The sequence below is a fragment of the Pipistrellus hanaki genome, assembly GCF_964339955.1.
Source record: "Pipistrellus hanaki genome assembly, chromosome: 3".
NCBI classification, from domain to species: Eukaryota; Metazoa; Chordata; class Mammalia; order Chiroptera; family Vespertilionidae; genus Pipistrellus; species Pipistrellus hanaki.
Genome location: NC_140505.1, coordinates 133756989 through 133780369, shown reverse-complemented (window position 1 = coordinate 133780369; position 23381 = coordinate 133756989). Strand labels below are relative to the sequence as shown.

Below are 23381 nucleotides of genomic sequence, written 5' to 3'. Positions count from 1 at the left end.
TTGCTCCATACGTCCTCTATCAGTGCAGCCTCGCAATGCATTAGCTTTTTTGGCAGCCATGTCAAAACATTGGATCATATTCTGTTTGCAGTGAACAAAAATTCTCACATCTCACCCAAAAACTAATGTTAATTCAAATCTACTCATTCTTGCACTGGTGCAGTTGGTGATTTGAAACTATGTAAGAACTGACCAAAAATTGTCCTTTCATAGAATGTGATTCTTTTTGTTCAAAGAAATTTGCATCAATGTCTACAATTGCTCAGTTTTGCTACTATGGCAACACTGTTAGTTACTATTTTCTCAGGCATTCCATTTCCCATCATCAGCTTGTCCCCTCGTCTTCCAACTGGTATGCAACACAAAAGTGTTCTTTTATTCTGCTGAGATTATTTTGCTAGATCATTTAAATATTTCTCCTGATATGACTAATTACAGAAAAACACATTAAATAAGATTCAGAAAACCTGGGTACTGTTCCATTTACTAGCTCTGTGATCTTGGAGAAGTATTTGAAACTCCATACCTCAATTTTATCACCTATATAAAATGAGAATGATGATAACTCATACCTGCCAGTTAGTAGGGTTATTTTAAAGTTCAGTGAAATCATAGAGGTATTATATCAATAGAGTATTGATATAAAACCAGAAAATGGCCAGAGATCACAAACCAACTTACAATAAGACTACCTTCTCTTATCCTGATCTGGAAGTTAGGATAACTGGGTTCTAAGCCTAATTTTCTCATGAATTAGTTGAGACACTTTGGACAAGTTATATAACTTGATAGGTTTCATTTTCTTAACTTAAAAAACAATAGGCTTTGTCTAAATACATTCTTATTTCCCTCTCAGGTTTTTAAACTTAAAAAAAAATCTGTCATGCTAGCCCACACAAGAGTGACACGTCGCCAAAACCGGTTTGGCTCAGTGGGATAGAGCATTGGCCTGCAGACTGAAAGGTCCCGGGTTCGATTCCGGTCAAGGGCATGTACCTTGGTTGCGGGCACATCCCCAGTAGGGGGTGTGCAGGAAGAAGCTGATAGATGTTTCTCTCTCATCGATGTTTCTGGCTCTCTATCCCTCTCTCTTCCTCTCTATAGAAAATCAATAAAAATATATTAAAAAGAGTGACACGTTGTATTTGCACATTTGTCTTCATCAAGGTGCATGTCTGGTGGCCTTTATGATACTCCAACTGCATTTCAAATAGCAGCAGAGGGGCAGTGCCTGCAAGTGCCAAAGGCTTTTAAATGAGCTCTAAAACACCAAATGGAAATCAACATGATTTAGTTCAAGTAACTAAAAAACTGCTTGAGCTAACACAGAAAAAATTTCTACTTAATGAATATGAGTTTTATAACTTAGATTCCTACCAAAACCTATGTGTTTAAAGACTTTACTAACAATAATGAATCTTGCTTAAATAAAAATAGTTAATCTTTTTACATGTGATTTAAAAGATGCAGACATTAGCAATCAGTTATTTCTTCTCTCCATTAGAAAAAAAAATACATCACTTGGACTTCCACATAAAAATACCAAAATGCTAACAAGAGAACCTAGGCTAATATATGCAATAGAAATGGATGATGGATTGGGATGTTAATTAAAAAAAAATTTAATGAAGCTCATTTTTATTGAAAACATGATTAAACATTTAAAATAAAATTAATATAATATTATTATAATCCCACTATTGTAATGCAACTTTTAATTTTTTTTATCACTTTTTAATTGGCATATATTGGAGTTCCTTATCATTTTGTAAATGATCAGCCATAGGCTTTCAGGGGAAGGTCCTTATCCATAGGGAGAGTGCATGATTGAGGAGAAATCTTCAGAACTTTGGTTTAGCAGATAGCCACATCAAAATGGCTATCATCAACAAATCAACAAGTTTCCAAGACATCAATCATTTGGTTTTCCCCCATCTCACCACCAGCTTGTTTTCAGTCTCCTTTGCAGGTTCCTTGTTATCTTCTTTATCCCTAAATATGAGAGTATTTCAAGGTTCATTTCTTACCCTTTTCCTTTCTAGACTGCTAATTTCCCTGGCTTTAACTTTCATCTCTCTGCTGCTGATACTCACACTTGTGTATACATTTGTTTACCAATCTCCTTTACTTGGAAGTCTCAGCCATAACATATCCAAATAAATCTCTTGACTCCCCCCAACATGTACTGTATCCCCAGGCTACTAAATCTCAGTAAATAGCCACTCCTTTCTTCTGGGTACTCAGCCCCAAAACCTTGGACTCATTTTTTACTCCTTTCTCTCATATGTCCAATTCGTAAGCAAATCCCGCTTAGCCCTAGCAGGTTTGGTTCAGTAGATAGAACATCAGCTTGCAGACCAAAGGGTCCTGGGTTCAATTCAGGTCAAGGGCATGTACCTTGGTTGCAAGCTCCTCCCTGCCCTGGGCCCTGGTTGGGGCTCATGCAGGGGGCAACCAATCCATGTGCTGCTCTCACATTGATATTTCTCTCTGTCTTTCCCTCTCTCTTCCACTTCCTCTAAAAACCAATGGGAAAATATTAAAAGTAAAAAATAAATAAAATATATTCAAAATCCAAATGCTTCTCACTTCCTCTCACTAGCACTCTCTTCCAAACCATAATCCTTTTCACCTAACTCTTGCAATAGCCTCCTACTTGTCTCTTTCCTTTCCCACTTCTTCTAGTGAAGACTATTCTCAACAGAACAGATTTAAAAAGTAAGGTATGTCTCTTGGACATCTGTATGTCCACTTTGGAGAATACAGATGGCCAGAGACATTTGAAAAAATGCTCAAAGTCACTAATCATCAGTGAGATGCAAATTCAAATGACAGTAAGTGTCACCTCACACCTGTCAAAATGTCTGTCATCAGCAAATCAACAAGTGTTGGCCATGTTGTGGAGAAAAGGGAACCCTAGTGCACTACTGGTGGGAATGCAGACCAGTGCAGGCACTATGGAAAACAGTATGGAATTGCCTCAAAAAATTAAAAATAAACTGCTATCTGAGCCAGTAATCCCATTTTTAGAATATATCCTAAGAAACCTGAAACACCAAACAAAAAAAGAATATATGTACCCCTATGTTCATAGCAGGACAATATCTGGAAACAGCCCAACTGCCCATCAGTAGATGAGTGGATAAAAAAGTTGTGGTACATTTATACCATGGCATACAATGCAGCTGTAAAAAAGAAGAATCTCTTTACCCTTTTTAGACATCATGGAGGGACCTGGAGAGTATTATACTAAGCAAAATAAGCCAGTCATAGAAAAACAAGTATCACATTCATATGTAGAATGTAATGAATAAAATAAACTGATGAACAAAATAGATCCAGAGACATAAAAGGATGGAACAGATTGTTAAATCTCAGAAGGAAGATGGGGTGGGTGGGGCCAGAGATTAATCAGGGAATTTATATGCATGAATGCATAGCCCATGGGCACAGATGTAGTGTGGTGAAGGCTGGGGGTGGTATGGGGGAGTAAGGTGGGTATGGGAGGGAGGGGGAGTCAATAAGAAAAGAAAGGAGAGACATTTTTAATGTTTTTAACAATAAAGATAATTTTTTAAAAATAAAGTAAGTTAGATCAGGTTGCTTTGCTTCCCAAGCTCTACAATGGCTTCCCATCTCACCTAGAGTGAAATGCATGGTCTTACCATGGCCTAACAGCCTCCCAAGATCTGAACTCCTCCACCGCTGATCAGACCTCCTCTCTCCTGGCTCATGTCCCATCCCCATTCCCAATACCATACAGGCCTCTTTTCTGTTCCAAGCATGACTTCACCTTGCACATTCCCACTCCTGGCTTTTGCCCTTGCCATTCCCTTCTTCCTTAGACATTCACCTGGCTTACTTCCTCCCCTCCTTCAGGTCTTGCTCAAATGTCACTTTATCAGAAAGGTCTTCCTAACCACCTATATGAAACAATATCATCTACCTGTCACCTTTACTCTCTATCCATTTATCTTGATTTGTTTTTCTTCTTAGCTCCATTGCTAACTGACATATTACGTTACTTTAATGTCTATCTTGTTTTCTAAGTTAAATGTCTATTTTGTTTATTGTAGTATCTAAATCACCTAGAACAATGTTTGGCCCATAATAAATATTTAAATAAACAAATGAATGAACAAACCGGGTAGTCTTAATCAGAGACTTGACAAAATATACATGAGCAGCTAAAAAGTAAACATGTCATTCTTTGTTTGGATACAATGAAAATGACTGAACTAGAGTTATATATGTCTGAATCTCACAAATATTGAACAAAAATATGAAATATTGAACAAAAATGTAAGTTACAGAATAGTGAATATATGTATATATATCATATATAAAATTTTAAAATAACTAAAACATGTTTTATACTAGTATATTATGTGTTTACTAGGTGTACTGGTTAATAATGCTGACTTTTTTCAATGGATGGAGTTACGCATATGTTTAATGGATATACCAGCTGAGAGAAGTTTCAGGCCTGTAGCAGGGAGGGGAACCCAAGGAGCATTGCTGCTCAGGTGGACTTGTTCTTCAGGGGCCAATAGAACCATGAAAGCTCACCCATTCTAAACTCTCTTATGTGGATGGACAGGAAATGTTCTCATAGAGAAGCAAGCAGCAGAGGTCAGGAGCAAACTCATCAACAAACACGAATAATGGCTCTCTCCCCCTGCTGTCCTCTCTGTCCATGCTTAAGCTTCTGAGAATAGACAGGAAACATCAAAGGATACATTAACCAAAGTCTGAACATGTAAAATACAATCCTGATGATTCTCTATGCCTTTTGCATCCTAAGTTCTCTCACTTCAAATGAAAGATCATTTAATAAAAGAACTGCATTGAAAAGAAGGAATAATCATGAACTGAGGGGTTCAGATCTCTTTGTTTATAGGATATGGGCAGGAAATCATTAGTATTAAAATGCCATTTGATACCAAATCTCTAGAGCAGCCTGTCAGGAGCCCCTTTGCAGTATATTCCTTAAATTTCATGCTCAATTTAGACTAGCATTTCTCTACTGTTTTTAGATAATCACACAGGAGTCCTATCCCTAATGTATTTCTTCTTTAAATGTCACCATAAAGTCTTGTTTTTTGTGATATGTGGTATCACTTTACTATTCATTCAATGCATTCAACAATAAGCTAGGAACTGAGAGGGATGTACATTTCTGTAAGACACTGACTCTTATCTCAAGGAACATAGAGTATAGTGAGAGAAATAAAGCAAAGTGTATAAGTAGCTGTAATAAAAAGTATAACCCTATATAATAAAAGCTTAATATGCTAAGTGTCCAGTCAACCGTTCAACCAATCAAAGCATGATATGATAATGACATGCTAAGACTGCTCAACTACTCACTATGATGTGCACTGAGCACGGGGGTGGGGGGGGGGTGGGGGGGGGTGGTGATGCTGCAACCAGTAGGTTAGCTTGCTACTGGGGTCTGGCCTATCAGGACTGAGCATGACATGCCCTGGAGCCTTCCTACAGTCCCTCCCCGGCTGGCCAACCTCCCCTGTCCCTCCCTGGCCCCAATCATGCACTCTCTTGAAATCCAGGACCCCTTGGGGGATGTCAGAGAGTTGGCTTTGGCCCGATCCCCCTGGCCAGGCCGAGAGACCCCACGGGTGCATGAATTCATGCACCAGGCCTCTAGTAAGTAATATAAGAAAGGGCTTTTAGAAAGTTTTCAATTTTAAGGAATCTTGATGAAATATTTCTTACTTCCTCATTCTAGAGATGAAAAAACTAAAAGAAAAAGGTTAAATGACTCATTCTGTGCACTACAATATGCCCACGTAAGGCTTCATGGTAGGCTGGAAAGAACATTGTCTATCCCTAAGGTCAGACAACCTAGGTGTGGTTTTGGATGTCAGCCCAAACTAGATCTCACAAAGGACAAATGATTGAACCTTCTAGAGCCTTAGTTTTCTCATCCACAGAACTGGGATAATAATGACTGCTGGTTGGAGTTGGTGTAAAGATTGTGAAAATGAAAAGGGTTTGTAGACTATGAGGTAATATAAAAATGTAAAATATTGCTACAATTAATTAATTGCAGAACTGGAAATAGAACTCAAACCTTCTAATTTTGAGGCCCTTGCCCACCATGTATAAATATGAAATTCTCTTCATGACTTCTAGTATATGATTTAGCTATTTGTCTTCTTCCACAGTTAGTGTAGAATATAATTATCAACCATATGTATGTTGTTTACTTGAATCATATGACTATTCCTAACCTGTTTGAGTTATATACAGAAAAATAAAACAGATGCTCTTGCTGTGAAACTTTTTGGCTGATTCTCACAGTTACATAGGAAAAGAATTTTGTCCTACATTTCTCAATACCATGTTGTATTTTTAGTCTGTTTATTCTGGCTTCTTTAGAAGCAGTGTTAGTGTTGAATAAAAGTTGAGCAATTAAAAAGAAAAATAAACATCGGAAATCTTGTAAATCAAAACTAGTGAACACATTGTTGAGGCACTTTAAAAGAAGTTAAGTGATAACATCATTATAATATTATATTACTTTTTTTTTTTTAATCTCCTAACTCTAATCTATTTTTCTCCATTATTCTCGCTTATACCAACAGTTTGCTACTGGTCTCCCTGCAAATCATGTCTTTCTTCAGTGTTACTTTTTTGATCTGCTAAAAAGTTAAGTATTATAATCAGTTCTATATTTCTGATTTTTCTTTCCAGTTGCTGTATATTGCAACAAAACTAAGAAATAATATAGCTGTAAAAGATTTGACTTCTTCCTCACTCCATTATAGACATTTTCTTCTTAGGTTGGTTGACTAAAGAAGGAACTAAGTTCATCTTTACATCTATTACTGTATGATTGAAGAAAGGTATTAAGAGGTGGTATGCTGTAATGGAAAGAAGAAGGAATTTGGACTTGGAGGTCATGGGTTTCAGTGTTCCATCTAATTCTTTTAAGACTTGAATCAAGTAACTTTCTTTCTTTTTAAATACATTTTTATTGATTTCAGAGAGGAATGGAGGGGAGAGAGAGAGAGAGTGAGAAATATCAGTGATGAGAGAGAATAATCAATTAGCTGTCTCCTGCACCACCCACACTGGGGATCAAGCCCGAAACCCAGGCATGTGCGGAATTGAGTGGTAACCACCTGGTTCATAGATGGATGCTCAACCATTGAACCACAAGGGCTGGGCAATCAAGTAACTTTTCTAGCTTCAGTTTTTCCATCTGTAAAAAGATGATTAATAAAACCTACTCCCTGGATTGTCAGTGTGGCAGGCAGTTAGACAGATAAAGACAATGGGTGGGTATAGAAGGTAACCAGGGTGGAAAGCCCCAGGTGCCTAGCAACCGACAATCACTTGTAGACTGGGACTTCACCCCCAGGGTGACTTTTCCTCCCCTAGCAAGTTGTTGGTCAGGTGGCATGGACCCCCTCCCCTGACCTTTCCTCTCTAGAGATAACATCTAAGTTTCAGTTGGATTCCAGCTCCAGGCCCAGATAAGCAACAAAACCAGACATGGGCTGACGTCAGGACCATATGCATTGAGTAATGACCCCTTGCCCTGGTGCCGGCCAATCAATCAGTGGAGACCACAACCCTGAAAGGACACATTTGGAAAACTGCTGAATATTCTAGTGAGATATTCTCCTGGGACCTCCTCTAAAATGTCCACTCTTAAAACCCTTAGGACAGAGGACCCAGAACACTCTTCTCCCCTCCCCCACAAAGCAACTTGCACAGGACTTTTCCCCTCCACCTGCCCCCGGGCCTTTACCTTTAACTTCCTCACTCCAAAGCTCCAAGAGCCCTTCCTTTACCTCGATAGCTTGTTTCCTAAGCACCCCCCCCCCCCTTTTTCTTCCCCCTAGGAATTACTTCTTCTACCTCTATGATTTACCAAATCAATGTTCTCTTACAGTGTGGGTCTTGGCTCTGAATTCTTTCCTAGCCAGAACCCAGGTACTGAGGTTGCTGACCCGAGGTCCTGTCTGACCCCACAGGTCAGACACCTGGTGCCCTTCCCACTGTCTATAACAAGAAGAATTGTATGGTTTTCACAAAATAATTAAAAGGCAGCTAAAAACATGCATGTCATATTAAGAAGATAAAATAAAGTTAAAACCATTTTTTTTTTTTAAAACGAGGTATACAAAAATAAAATTAAGCAATTTAAGTGGCATCAACAGTGGGAATAACTTATAAAATATATATAATGTAATCCTAAACACTTTCTACATTTGTACCACATACTTGAGTCTGAATTTTCTGGCTGTCGTATCAAAGAGGGATTCCTAGCAAGTCAGAAAACCGACAGTGTCCATCCATAAAGTTAAAAAAAAAAAAAAAAAAAAAAAAAGCAGTTTTGTGATTCCTCAAAAAGTTAAATATAGAATTGCTATATAATCTGTAATTCCCAGGAATATACCCTAAATAATTGAAAACAGGTATTCAGATACCTGTACCCCAGTGTTCATAACAGCATTATTAACCTTAATCAAAAGGTGAAAGAACCAAAATGTCTATCAATGGATGAATAAACAAATATTATTCAGCAAAAGAAGTAAATATTACACATGCTACAACATGGATGACCTTATGCTAAGTGAAGGGAGTCAGTCACATATTATATGATTCCATTTACATGAAATATCCAGAATAATTAAATCCGTAGAGACAGAAAGTAGATTAGTGGTTGCCAGGGTCTGGAGAGAGGGAGAACTCCTTAATCAGTACAAGATCTACTTTGGGAGTGATTAAAAAATGTTCTGGAACCAGGAAGAGGTGATGGTTGCCCAACATTGTAAATGATCTAAATACCGATGGTTGTACACTTTAAAATGGTTAACTTGATGCCAGGTGAATTTCACCTCCATTAAAAAGAAAATGAAGCAAAAACAAAACAAAAACAAATGAGTTGATGGAAAAGTGCAACTATTTCTAATATTGAGACCAGAAAGAATATTGTTTAAGGAAATGAACCCTCAGCAATATATTTATTTGAACACATTCTTTAGAAGGTCCTTCAATGTAAGCTGATGTCATGATTATAAACGGCAACATGGGAAAAGGTATTTTGCTGGGAACCAGGGTGTGTGGTGTTAATAACGTGGCTCAAGCTACACTGGTCTTTGATGAACAGGCTTAAGATTGAGATAAAACATCTAGAGGGATGCCTGACCAGCATGACTCCATGGTTGAGTTTTGACCTATGAACCAGGAGTCATGGTTTGATACCTGGTCAGGGCACATGCCTGGGTTGTGAGCTAGTTCCCAAGTGGGGGGCCTGCAGGAGGCAGCCAATCAATGATTCTCTCTCATCATTGATGTTTCTCCCTCTCTCCCTCTCCTTTCCTCCTGAAATCAATAAATATATATATATTTTTAAAAGACTGTTCTCTTAAAAAGAAAATCTAGAGGGAAAGATGGACTGGCAATCCTTCTGGAAATCATCATAAATGTTTCCCTTAGTCAAAACTTTGGAAGCAGGAGTGAAATTGAAATTGCATTCCCTGTCAGTATGTGGTTGCAGATTGCCCGTTTAGAGCCTCATGCTTGAAAAGTTAGCCAATCTGGAAGTAGGGGTAAGATCCACTGGTAAATGTGGAGAATGTTGGAAGCGAGTAGTGAAAATGCTGAGCAGTGAAAGTTCTGAGAAAGTGTCAGATCTGATCAAACATCCAGACAAAGGATAATTATAATCCCATAGTTCAGTACAATAAATCAGTATCTTCAGAGGTAAGATTTCTTGTAGACTAAATGAGCCCATGTATATGAAAGCTCATTGTAAAGTGTAAAGTTTCTATCAATTGCAGTGTTCATTGTTATTAGTATCTGGCTATAATATACAATATGTAAACAACATATTTGAACAGCATTTTCACAAAGTATTTATTCATCATTTTCAGCAAATACTATTGAATACTAATTGTGTGCCAAAAAAAGTAGGAATATCAACATTTTAGAAAAGAATAAATTGAGATTCACAGATTTGTCATATAACTTGGAGACTCTGAGACCTTTGATTCCTATTTCATTACAAACCTTGCTGCTCCTAAGGGCTAAGAACCATGAACCATGGTTGCAAAGCCCTTCATCTTCATTAACTAGTAAATCTGATTGTTTAAATCCTTTAAGGAAATTATCCCTCAGAAATATCTTTATTTGAACTCATTGTTAGGTTTATTATCATTCTTTAGAAGGTCCTTCAAGAAAGCTGATATAAAAGTTTCACCATTTATATTTCTATCTGTGCAGTGGCATTTTAATTGCTGTTACTTGGAGTTCTCATGAACCATGCTACCAAACACACATATAATACTTGGGTTTACATTATTGGCTAACATTTATTGAGTGCACATTGTGTGTTAGGTATGGTGCTAAGCGTTACTCTTTATTTAATCCTTATCCTGCCTCCTTTGTTCATGCAGAAACTAAGGCTCAGAACTGTTAAACAACTTTTTCAAAGCCACAGGCAGAAATATAAATGGCCTTACAATCCTTATAGAAGGGTATTTAAGGTTCATGAAAATCAGAGGCTGAATCAACAGATTTTCATGATTCCTGCCTGAAGAGCCAGTAGGGTATGGAACTAATGCTGAACTAAGAAAAAAAGAGACTGGGCTGGGTCCATATCCAGTGTTGTTAACTACCCTGCTACACTGAGACACAGCTCAGATAAATTTGTTAACAACTTGATTCCCCACCCTGCCGATTATGGTAATAAATTCTGGATTATGATTATCATAGTGCTAAGATGTACTGTGTTGAACACCTTAGAAGTGTTTTAATAGTCATAGATTCAGGAACATTTGCAAATTTATAAGTCTCTTGATAAAGAACGAGGTGTTCCTCCAGATAAAAGTCTGACTTTTTTCAAAGGAACTTTTGCTAAGAGAAGTCAAAAGTTCAGGTTATTGAGTATTATTTTGCTGTTGGATTCAGGACATCGAAAAGCTGATATTTAAGTTTTAAACTAACTTTTTTTCTGTAGATGTGTATAGGGTAAAATAATTCATTCAATCAAAAATTATTCTAGCATGCCAGATATTGTGCTAGGTGTTGCTGTATAGCTACCAGGGTGTAAGTCCTCACGAAGCCTCAGCTCTGCCAGAGTTTGAAGAAAAGGGAAGCAATCTTTACCAAACTGGCCAAATTTTACCTCTCTGGGATTCATTTCTCATTTTGTAAATGAGGGGGTTGGATATCTAGGTCTTAATGTCTTTTTGTTTGTTTGTTTTTTACTTTGTGTGAAGTAAAAAACTTATCTCCACTATTTAATACCATGTCAAAATATTAATTTCATACTATTCTAACTTTGCAATTCATTAATTATTTCAACAGATGTTTATTGAACTACTAGGCGCCATAGGGCTGAAGTGGAGAAGAAGGAAAGCAAGGGTCCTCTGCTTGAGCTTAGAGTCCAACGGACTAACACAATAAAAAATGTAAATAAATAATTAAAAATATAGACGCATAAAAGCAATCATTTACAAAGACAAATAACTATAGGTTAGAAAGGTGCTAGAATGAAGCAAATAATAGGCTCTCTCTATTACAAATGATGACCTATCGAGGTCCTTAGATTTTAAAAGGGCAAAAACATGGTAATACCTTACCAAAAAAAAAAAAAAAAAAAAAAAGAAGGAAATGAATAGACTTTGCTTTTGAAGAAAATTGTATTGTGACTGGTCTACCCTATATCTTCTTCCTAGCGTGGAGGCTTCTCAAAAAGAGCAGCGAGAGAAACTCACTTTTTTTTTCTCTCTCTCTTTTTTCCTTTTTTTGTAAGTCAAGCAGAAAGACAAAATGAAAAGCGAACTTGGGAGTCAGGCAGGGAAATCACCAATCTAGTCTGGCCTTTTTCTTTTTTTTAGTCTCGGTAGGCTTCCCCTTGGCAGAGGGATTCTTTGGTTACCAGAAAACTCATGTCGTGAGCTTCCAGGGAGATTTTATTTCAATTATCCCTGCCCCGTGGCAGGATCCCGGGGAGAGGAGGTCAAGGTGGTTTGGCTGGAGGCAGCTCCCGGGCGGGCGCCGGGAAGGGCAGGGCGGCGAACGGCGCTGAAAGGGGAGGGAGAGACCGGGCGAGTGTGCGGCGCCCGAGGCCGGGGGGCTGGAAACCCCGCCGCCGCCGCCGCCGCCGCCGCCGCCGCCGCCGCCGCCGCCGCGGGCGCCCAGGTGGCCGTTTCCCGCTCAGGTGAGCTCCGCCCGCGCCTCCCATTGGCCGCGGCGCCGCGGCGCTGGGCCGGCCACGCAGCCCGGTCTAGTTCAGGGTCTAGGGCGGCGCGTCACTTCCGGTAGCGCGGAGCTTGTAAAACACCCTGGAGAGAAGATGGCGGCGGCGGCGGCTTCGGCGCCTCAGCAGCTCTCGGACGAGGAGCTTTTCTCTCAGCTCCGCCGTTACGGCCTGTCTCCCGGGCCCGTGACGGAGAGCACCCGGCCGGTCTACCTCAAGAAGCTCAAGAAGCTTCGAGAGGAAGAGCAGCAGCAGCAGCAGCAGCAGCAGCAGCACCGGTCCGGGGGCCGCGGCCACAAGACGCGGAACAGTAATAACAATAACACGGCAGCCGCCTCGCTCGCCGCCACGGGACCGGCTTCGGCCGCCGTTGGGATGGGGGTCCGGCCGGCGTCGGGAGACCTCGCCCACTTTCGGACTCCGGGGGGCCTGGGCCGAGTGTCGGCCTCCTCCGGCCCCTCGGGCCCCTCAGCAGGGCCCGGGGGCGCCTCGGCCACCCCCACTGCGGGCAGCAAAGTGCTCCTGGGCTTCAGCTCGGACGAGTCGGACGCGGAGGTCAGCCCGCGGGACCAGGCCGGCGGCGGCGGCGGGAGGAGAGACCGGGCTGCGCTCCAGTACCGCGGGCTCAAACCGCCGTCGGCGGCGTCCGTGGCCGGCGGCGAGGTGACTAACAGCCCCGCGGCCGAGCGCAGGAAGCCCCATGCGTGGTGGGGGGCCCGGCGGCCGGCGGCCCCGGAGCTGCCGCCGCCCCCGTCGGGGAGAGACCGGGCGGCGCAGGACGGCGGCCGCCAGGAGGGCGAAGACCGCGAGGACCGGGAGCCCGAGGCCGAAGAGGCGGCGCTGTGGGCGAGCCGGACCGCGAACGGCAGCCGGCTCCTCGCCCACAGCTGCCGGGACAACTACTCGGACTCGGAGGAAGAGGGGGCCGGCGACGTGGCCGCCGGCCGGCAGGTACCGAAGGACGACTCCCTCTCCCGACACCGGCCCCGGCGGAGTCACGGCAAGCCGCTCCCTCCGCAGGCTGCGCGACCCGCCGTCGTCCCGGGAGGAGGAGGAGGAGGAGAAGGAGGGGGAGGAATCCCGATGAATGACAGGGCGGCGGCCGCGGGGAGTCTAGACAGAAGTCGAAACCTCGAAGAGGCGGCGGCGGCGGCGGCGGGGACGGGAGGAGCGTGCGATGCCCTGGACTCCGGCCCGATTCCTAGATACCGTGTGAACGCCAAGAAGCTGGCCCCGCTCCTGGCCCCGCCGCTCACGGACATGGACGCAACCCTGGATTCGTCGTCGCCCACGGGCCCCCTTCTTAAAACCAACAATCACATCGGCGGCGGCGGCGGCGGCGGCGGGGCCTTCGGGGTGGACTCCGCCAGGGTTTTCCCCAACAGCGTCCCTCCCGGCTCGGCGGCGGCGGCGGCCCCGGGCTCCCTCAGGCTCAATCACTCCAACCACACGGGCGCCAATCACACCTACCTGAAGAACGCGTACGGCAAAGCCAAGCTCCCCGAGCCCGAGGAGGAACTTCTCCAGCAGTTTAAGCGGGAGGAGGTGTCCCCGACCGGCGGCTTCAGTGCCCACTACCTGTCCATGTTTCTCTTGACTGCCGCCTGCTTATTTTTCCTCATCCTGGGACTGACTTACCTAGGGATGAGAGGGACGAGCGTATCCGAGGATGGAGGACTCGGCAGTGAGTATTGAACCCCCGGGGGTAAGGTTAACAAAGGGAATGCTAACCGCACTGGGCATTTTTTACGGGAGGTGACGTCTGTGTGCGAGAACATGGTTTAAGAGTGAAGGCAGCTGGTTGAGTGCCATTTGTGTCATTTTAAGAAAGAACATTATCACCATTATCAGGAGGAGAATCTCATGGCTGATTTAAAAATTTTAGTGTATGCTATGGGAAATTTAAAACATCTTATTAAAAAACACACACACACAAAACATGGCAAGCCTGTTAGTAAAATGCATTTATTTAATTTTTCTTTAGACTTAACTATACGTATGATTCAATGAATCGTAACTCAGTGATTCCAAAGTTTTGAAGCATTTTGACTGTTAAAAGGCATCATAAATACAAAGTTTTGTTGTTTTTTTCTTCAAATTGAGTTGTGATTCTGAAAGGCAGTGTAAGATCTGTTGAAATTCTGTAACTTAAAAAAAGGTGAATAAATACAGAAGGTAGGAAGGCACACCTCTAAATTGGTTTTCTAGCCCCAAGCATCTCTCTTTTCACCCACAAAAAAAGTAGTGGTAGGCCATGTAGGAGTTTGCAGTCAGATTTATCTGGGTTGGTTTTCAGGTCCTGCCATTTCCTTGTTAAATGGCTGGAAGGAGGTGTGTGCATTCATTCATTAAGCTAGCATCATCATCTGTGCTGGGCACTCAGGGAACAGCAGTGTAAGGTGGAAGTATTCCTGTCTTTCAACACAAGAAGATGAATGCAGATCACTTTGTGTTTACGAAAGAAGTAAGGATCGAGTACTTGGTGTATGCTATTTTAGACTTGGTAAGAGTAGGTACAACTTAGGGTGAGACCTGAAGCAGGAGGAGACAGCATTGCAGAGAGATATGAGAGCATCCTGGGCTGAGATTGTAGAAAGGCTTTGAGTTGAGCAAGAATCTTCTTGTAGGTTAGAATGGTTGGAGGACTTTGAGCCAAGGGGAGTGAACAGAGTTTGAGCTTTCCTTTTCTAATCCGTAAAATGATAATATTGATTTGAATGATGCCTGTGAAGAATAAAAGAAAGTAAATTTATTGCATGATAGACAGCTGAATGCATAATTTCTCAGCTTTTTCATCACTCCCCCTGAAACTTCCTACCCATTTCACCCAACGTGAATTCACTGTATCATGATTTGAATTTCTAAAATTGGCTTAGTATTAGGTTTATTTCAAAATAGTGAATGATACAGTTAGACTTAGATAAAGAGTAGGAGTGAAATAGTGTAAGCCTGGATTTGGATACAGCCAATTTTAAGGTAGTTAAAGAATAGATTATTACTATTACTATATGGCTTAAAGAAGTTAGAAGAGGACTGAAATACAGCACTCATTTTAATTGGTATCCTGGGAGCAAGTGTGATATTCTGTCCTGCCCCAGATACTTGGGAGAAAAAAGTATTAAGATCACCCTTGGAGTTTAACTAGTAAAGGTCACATAAGTTAAATGACATTACCTACCAGCAGTACTTATCTGCATCTGTTTGTTTCTCTGACAACACTAACTATATGACCTGGACCTTTTCTAAGAGCTAAGTACTTTACTCATATTAAATAATTGAATCTTCCCAACAGCTCACAGAGACAGATGGTGTTTATCCTCATTTTGTAAGATAAGGACAGTGAGATTTAAGGAAGTTAACAAATGTATCCACAGATGAACAGCCAGTGAGAGAAGGACTAAGATTTTGTTTCAGATTTTTTCAACTATAAAGCCCATATTGGTAACACTACTTTGGGTATTGCTTGTAGAGGATTTTCTAAATAAGAGGATACTTTTATTTTATTAGGATAAAAAAAACAATTGAATATTTAGTAGCATTTAAAACAGAATTGCTGGTGAACACAATTCTCAATTAAGATGACTGTCATATCTTTCTTCTCACTTAAGAAAAATGAATATTATTTTCTGAGGTACCAAAACTTCGAATGGAATAGAAAGGCATAGGACTGCTAAGGTTTTGGTATCTTCTTCATCTCCACCAATGTTGAAGGAAGGGAATTGTAAAGTGTTTTGCATTTTAATACATAGTAAGTGTGAGGTAGCCAGAGGGATGCAAAGAACAGTAGCTAAGAGGTTGAGGCTTTGGGTATAAGGACTTGTCAGAATGACCTTATTCAAGTTTCTTAACCTTTGAACTTCATTCTTTTGTATTAAGTGATGATAATTTCTGCTGTCTTTGGGGTTGTTGTGAGGATCAAATGATATAGTTTGTTAAACAAACATAAATTGGTATTATTCAAAAGTTTAGGTGAAACATATTCCTGGTAATCTATATTATATAAAGAGAAATAATGTACTTCTGTAAATGACATTTAGTGTATTTCTTACCTATTCAGCATTTAATTTTTATTAAATTTCACTAAATACACATTGTAGTATTGATACAGAAATTTGAATCAAAGCACGAATCCTTATATGTATTACAGACATATTGTATACACTGGTTGAAAACTATGCCTGCTAGTTCAGTTAGTCTGCACACCTAACGGTGAATAATTTCCACTCCCTATATTTATGTATCCTGATCCTTTGTCATATTATAATGGTTAACTGATGTTTAACCATAGGGTTCATTGGTCAAATAGTGTGCTTAAGGGGATAGTTTTACTTTGAGTAATTATTCACCAGAAGATTGTAGGTTATATGTGAGAGAAAGCTTTAGTAAGTTTTTATTAGTTATTTAAATTATGTATAACGTGTAATAGCTTAGCCTTTTAAATAGTTCTTAATCATTTGGTCTTTGAAGAATTTTCATCAATGCCTAGTTTTATTAATTGAATTATTATGAGTCTGCTTCCTCATCTGTAAAATTGTGGGGTTGGATCTCGAAGCTCTTTCCAGTTCTAAGGTTTAAGATCCTAACTTTGAACTGCCCTACCAAAACAACTCAAGGATCAGTCCACAGTCAGATCATGACAACCCATCAAAAGAAAATAGGCAAAGTAGACTGACTACTTTAGGCTTATATGATCATTTAGATAATGGTTTTCAGTTATAGAAGACAAAATTTTACATAGAGATCTATGGAGCAAAAATGAATGGGTATTGATAGATCTATGAAGCAAAAATGAATGGGTATTGTATACTTCTAGTCTCATAATCACTTCTGATATAAGTTCAAATAATCCTTTCAGAACTTTTTAAATGTTTTTCATGTAATACATACATTTATATATACCTTTGTGTGTACATTTTCATTCAACAACAGCATACCTATTATGTGCCAAGCATTATTTTAAGCAGCAGAGATAAGTGATGAACAAGACAGATGAAATCTCTGTCTATGGAGTTTACATTCTAGGTGGGGAGATGAACAAAGAATTTCAGATGATAGTTGCTAGCACAAAGTAATGATGGTAACTTTGGGGGTTGGGGTAGAGGGGAATATAATATTACAAACAATTGGGACAGGCTTCTTTAAAGAGAATTGAGTCCTAGCTGGTTTGGCTCAGTGGATAGAGCATCAGCCTATGGACTGAAGGGTCCTGGCTTTGATTCCAGTCAAGGCCGCATGGTACCCCTTTGAAATGCCAAGGTATCTATACCTTTAATAGTTCTAGTACATTGAACACTGGCCTCTCTTTAATCCAATTATGGAACTATAATAGCCTGCAAGATACTTCTACTTGAATAATTCAAAAACTTAACTGCAAATGAGCCCATTTTCTCTGTACTACCTTTTCCCAAACAAGATCCCTTTGCCACATCTCTAATTCTTATCAGTGGTATTACTATTTTATCAATCATCTAGGCTCATGACCGCAGAATAATCCTTGACTCTCCTTTATTCTCTATGTCCAAACAGTCACCAAGTATTTCTTCAAATGGATTCTCTCAATCACAGATCCCACTCCATCCTGGTAGTTATCAACCTCCTTCAGGTCTTCATCACTCCATATCTGCCACCTAGTGCCTATTACCCCATTCCTTCTCTCCAATCCTGTCACTCCATTACCTATACCATCACCTGTTTATCCTTCTTAAAAAAATCAATTTGGCCCTTACCAGTTTGGCACAGTGCATAGAGTGTTGGCATATAGACTGAAGGGTCCCAGGTTCAATTCCGGTCAAGGGCACGTACCTTGGTTTCAGGCTCTTCCCAAGCCCGGGCCATGGTTGGGGCACGTGAAGGAGGCAATCAATTGTGTGTGTGTTTTTCACATCAATATTTCTGTTTTTCCCTCTCTCTTCCATTCTCTCTAAAAATCAGTGGAAAAAATATTCTTGGGTGAGGATCAACAACAACAAAATTAAGAGATATTAGCTCAGCCAAAACCGGTTTGGCTCAGTGGTAGAGCGTCGGTCTGCGGACAGAAAGGTCCCAGGTTCGATTCCAGTCAGGGGCATGTGCGTTGGTTGCCGGCACATCCCCGGTGGGGGGTGTGCAGGAGGCAGCTGGTCGATGTTTCTCTCATCGACGTTTCTAGCTCTCTGTCTCTCTCCCTTCCTCTCTGTAAAAAAAATCAATAAAATATATTTTTTTTAAAAAGGTATTAGCTCAAGGACACAGAAGACAATTATAATACACTGTAATAAAAGCTATCAATGATGCATAAAATCTTATTTAAGTAGAGAATTCATGGGCCAAACACTAGGAAAAGAGGACAGGGAGGGAAGATATTAACAGGTAACACTTTTTAAAGGATAAATTGAGTAGTTAATAGAAATAAAAATAAAAAAAAAATTTTTTTCCCAAAGAAGGGAATAACGTGTAAAGGCATAAAGGCACAAGATTTCACGATGTGTTCAGTGAACACCAAGTGTTGTTCCTCTCATTCTTGAAGAATGAAAGCTGAGTGTAAACATTTGCAGTTTCTCAAAGTTGTCTTATTTTGTAAGGACAAAAATTTTCCTATACCTCTAAGAATATTCTTCGTAACTGGGGTTTGACTATCCCAGTTTGATGATTTAAGAAGTGAAAATTTGCTCTGTGAAAATGTCTCATTTAAAAATTATCTCTAGAATAATTTATTTATTTCTAAATATATTTTTTTTGTTGATTTCAAAGGAAAAGGGAGATGGAGAGAGAGATAGAAAAAAACATCAATTCATTGATTGGCTGCCTCCTGCACTCCCCACACCGGGGATGAACTGGGGCATGTGCCCTGACCTGGAATTGAATTGTGACCTCCTGGTTCATAGGTCAACGCTCAACTGCTGAGCCATGCTGACCAGGCTGTAGAATAATTTAAAATAAAAGTCATCTGGATGAAAACTTATGAATTCCCTTTGTGACTATCAATGGAATCTAGTTTGAAGAAACATTGGCATAGTTATCAGGGCTTAGATTGCTAAGGAGGCAGACCTGGATTTAAACAAGGCCCTTCTGCTTGCTAGTTTTTTTTTATTTTTATTAAAGGCAAGTTGCTGAACTTTTGTGTTCTCCTTTCTTTGCTCCTTTTAAATAAACTGTGTATTTTTCCTATACATGTATTTGCTTCAGTGGGAATGAAGTTTTCTACAATTTCATTGTAGGGATCAGTAATACTTTAAAAAATGAAATATTTTCATAATTCCTCAGTAGAGTTGTGATGCTTTAAAACTAGCTTCTTGCCCTATCTGGTTTAACTCAGTGATTAGAATATTAGCCCTTGGACCGAAGAGTCTCCTATTCAATTCCAGTCAATGGCACGTATCTCGGTTGAAGGCATCGATGTTTCTGTTCTCTCTCTCTCTCTCTCTCTCTCTCTCTCCCACTTCCACTTCCACTTCCACTTCTACTTCCACTCTCTCTAAAAATCAAATGGAAAAAAAATCCTCCTCTGAGCATTAACAAAAAAACAAAACAAAAAACAAGCTGCTGCTTCAGTGCATTAATTATTCTATATTAGCTTTACCTATCTGAAAAATACTCTTTATATAAATAAAAGGAACCTCAGTGCAAAATATATTTAATCTGGTTTATAAGTAGTTTAAGAATGAACTCTAAAATATATGATAAATAGTAATAGTAAAGTTTTTATAGAAATTATATTACTAATGGTATATCTTTATTCTAATCCTGTATTTATTATACATAAAAATTGCTACCATTTAATTTAGAAACCCAGCCCAGTACTAATGTGGAAATTCTAATAGCAGTTATTGCCTCATAACTTTAGATTTTGACTTTCATATTCAGAATTTATTTTTAATTTATTTTAAAGTAAACTAGTAGCAGTGTATGTGAATAGTAATCTTTGGATATTTTTGTTTTAATAATGCATGTTTTAACTTGAATCACACAAGTGATTGTTAAAAAAAAAGAAAGAAAACTTAAATACCTTTAACAACAGGGTTTACATTCTAATATTTATCAAACATTTTATAGTTAAGTTTACATTTGCCATCATTCCTTTGAAAACATATTTCTAAGGAAATTTGATTTTTAAAAAGATTATAACAATTTATACTAATAGGTAGTAATGTCTGAAAATAGTATAACAGATTCATTATGTGGATGCCATCATGTATTACTTCTATCTGTCTTATTTTTTAAATTTCTAGATGTATAGAATTTAAAAATTTACCACTGCCTGTTTGCATAGCAGATTTATTGCTCTATGCCCATAGTTTTTTTTTTTTGCTTAAAATGTTTTTGCAAGATGATTTCTGAATTCATCTTTACAGCTATGTTGATATCAAATGGCAAGCTAACATTTAGGAACAAATGTGTGCATACTGTTAAAGAGTTGAGTTCAGCTGTTCTAAACTAATTGAGTGATAAGTATGCACCAACAATTACTCTTCTGTCCTGAATGCGACATGAATAGAAGAAAAAAACGTCCTTTAGTAGTAGTGAGAATTTTATCACATAGCAGAACATAATTATATAAATATATATAAGAAATTTGCTTATTGAGGTTAATTCGTGAAAGCACTTTATAAAGGAAACTTTTGCTCTGTAGAGGTTTACCTAGGTATATTTTTTAAGTTTAAGTAGAGAGAGCCATTGAAATTAATTAGAAGGGTGGTCATTTTAGAGCATCTGTTTCTTCTAATCCCTGGGCTATGGCTTGGAACCATGGTTAGCCCTATTAATGACTTTCTAGGTTTTTATGGGTACCTTCAATGGTATCACAAATGCTTGCTTGTTTGATTTAGCTCACTTTAAGGAAATATTTATATAGTTTCTTCCATTCCTTTATTCACTCACTCATAAATTATTTATTAAGCACCTATCATGTACCAAGTAATACCAGGAAATGACTATATACTTTCTAGTTGATAGGAGTGACACTTTTCCCAGACATACTGCCTCCTTCATCCCCCCTCTTCCCCCCATTTTTGAGTATGCCCTATGGTAAAGTTTACCAAATGTGTACTTGACACAAAAGAAATAGTTTCATTTCTTGCACATTTTAAAAAATATATTTTTATTGATTTTTTATAGAGAGGAAGAGAGGGATAGAAACATTGATGAGAATCATCGATCAGCTGCCTCTCGCACACCCCCTACTGGGGATGTGCCCACAACCAAGGTACATGCCCTTGACCAGAATTGAACCTGGGACCTTTCAGTCCGCAGGCAACGCTCTATTCATTGAGCCAAACCGGTTTCGGCTCTTACACATTTTTATAAGTAATTTAAAAAGTAAAAAAGGGAGAGACATATAGAATGAGTTTGCAAAAAATGAAAATGTCATGGAAATTGAACTGTGACTTCCAGGTTCATAGGTTGACACTCAACCACTGAACATGCCAAGCCTGGTGGTTTCTAAGTTTTAGAGCCAGCACTTGAACCCACAGTCTAGCCTCCCACTCCACAGTCTTAGCTACCAAGCAGTGAAAGATTTTCTTATGCATCTTTTCTCACCCATTAACTTTATTGGGGCACGTAAGTCACTTTATAACCTCTGGGCCTTGATTTTTGCATCTGTCAAATGAGGGGATAGTAAAATCAGGTTACTTCTGGCCAATGACTTTTGTAGGAGGCTAAGAGAAATGCCTTAGAGAAATTTGAAGGGATATATAACTATATTTTTAATACTGTATGTTAGAATTTCCCAGCCACAGTGTCATTTAAGCAACACATGTTCAGCACTATGACATGTCCTGTCAGTAATGTTAATAAGTGATAGAAGAGTGGGTTAAATTTATAGTCCTTATCAGTAGTTTACACCTTTCTCTCAAGCTGTCCATGCAGATAAAAGGAACTATATTTTTATATTACTAGTTGGTGCCTTACCTCTAGGTACTGAAAAAGAATATTCTTATTTTTTCAGTTATATTTATTTAATAGGTTGTGAAGCACAATTTGAAACTAGATTTTAGCCTCATTGGCCACTCAAAGGTAGATTTGCTTTAGTCCAAAATAATGAATTTGAGACAAAAATATTTCCTAAGAAATATTCTTAGGAATGTGGATGGGTCTTAGAGTAAGCTTGTGTTAATATTAACTGAAGAACAGACAGTGCATGCAGCTGGTAGAGAATGATGGCCTGTCACATGCTGTTCTTCAGTTAGTTTGTAAGATAATAAGAGGACTGTTATTGCTAAAGTGGGAAGATGAGGTGTGTCCCTATGAATAGGCAATAAATTGAATGGGGGTAATAAGAGATTAGGGTTATTCTATATAATAAAAGCCTAATGTGCTAAGTGTCCAGTTGTCCATTTAACCAATCAAAGTATAATTTGCTAATGATATGCTAAGGATGTTCGCTATGATGTGCACTGACCACCAGGGGGCAGATGCTTAATGCAGGAGCTGCCCCCTGGTAGTCAGTACGCTCCCACAGGGGGAGCTCTGCCCAGCTAGAAGCTGGGCTGATGGTTGGTGAGTGCAGTGGTCAGTGGTGGTGGTGGAAGCCTCTCCTGCCTCTGTGGCAGAGCTAAGGATGTTATTGGCTTAGGCCTGCTCCCCGGCAGTCCGACATTCCCCAAGGGCTCCTGGACTGCAAGAGGGTGCAGATTGGGCTGAGAGGGACCTGCCCTTCCCCTCTCCCCTGAGTGCCCAAATTTCTTGCACCGGGTCTCTAGTAAAATAATAAAATGAATTTGATAAACAGGATATTAAACATCATGAAATATAATGAATTTAAAGTGCATTAGGGATTTTCAGCCTAAACAGTTCATATGAGGCACAATGAAATTTTCATCGCATTTTGCATTGAAAGAATAAAATGTTATTTGTTTAGACCAGAGTTAATAGAAATATAATGCAAACCACATACGTAATTTTAATTTTTCTAGTGTAAAAAGAAAAATTTAATTTTACAATGTAAAAAGAAACAGGCGAAATTAATTTTATTAATATATTTTATTTAATCCTGTATATATAGGTAGTTATTTTTAAATATATAATCAACATAAAATTCCTGTCTAAGGTTAATTTGTCTAAAGTCAAAATCCTGTAGAAGAGCAGGGACTTAATACTAAGTCTAACCCTAAAATCTTGTCCTGTTCACTGTGTAGCTAGGTGAGATTTAGTTCTGCCATTG

General features: G+C 39.5%; 1 protein-coding gene across 1 annotated transcript in view; it reads left to right on the top strand.

Moving 5' to 3' along the window:
• The first annotated feature begins 12289 nt into the window (after positions 1 to 12289).
• Positions 12290 to 23381, top strand: part of LEMD3 (LEM domain containing 3) — a 74604-nt gene continuing 63512 nt past the window's right edge. Inside the window, exon 1 of the mRNA XM_084877587.1 lies at positions 12290 to 13925. Coding sequence (XP_084733713.1) covers positions 12338 to 13925 — 1588 coding nt within the window. The 5' untranslated portion in view covers positions 12290 to 12337. The remainder of the gene's footprint in view (positions 13926 to 23381) is intronic.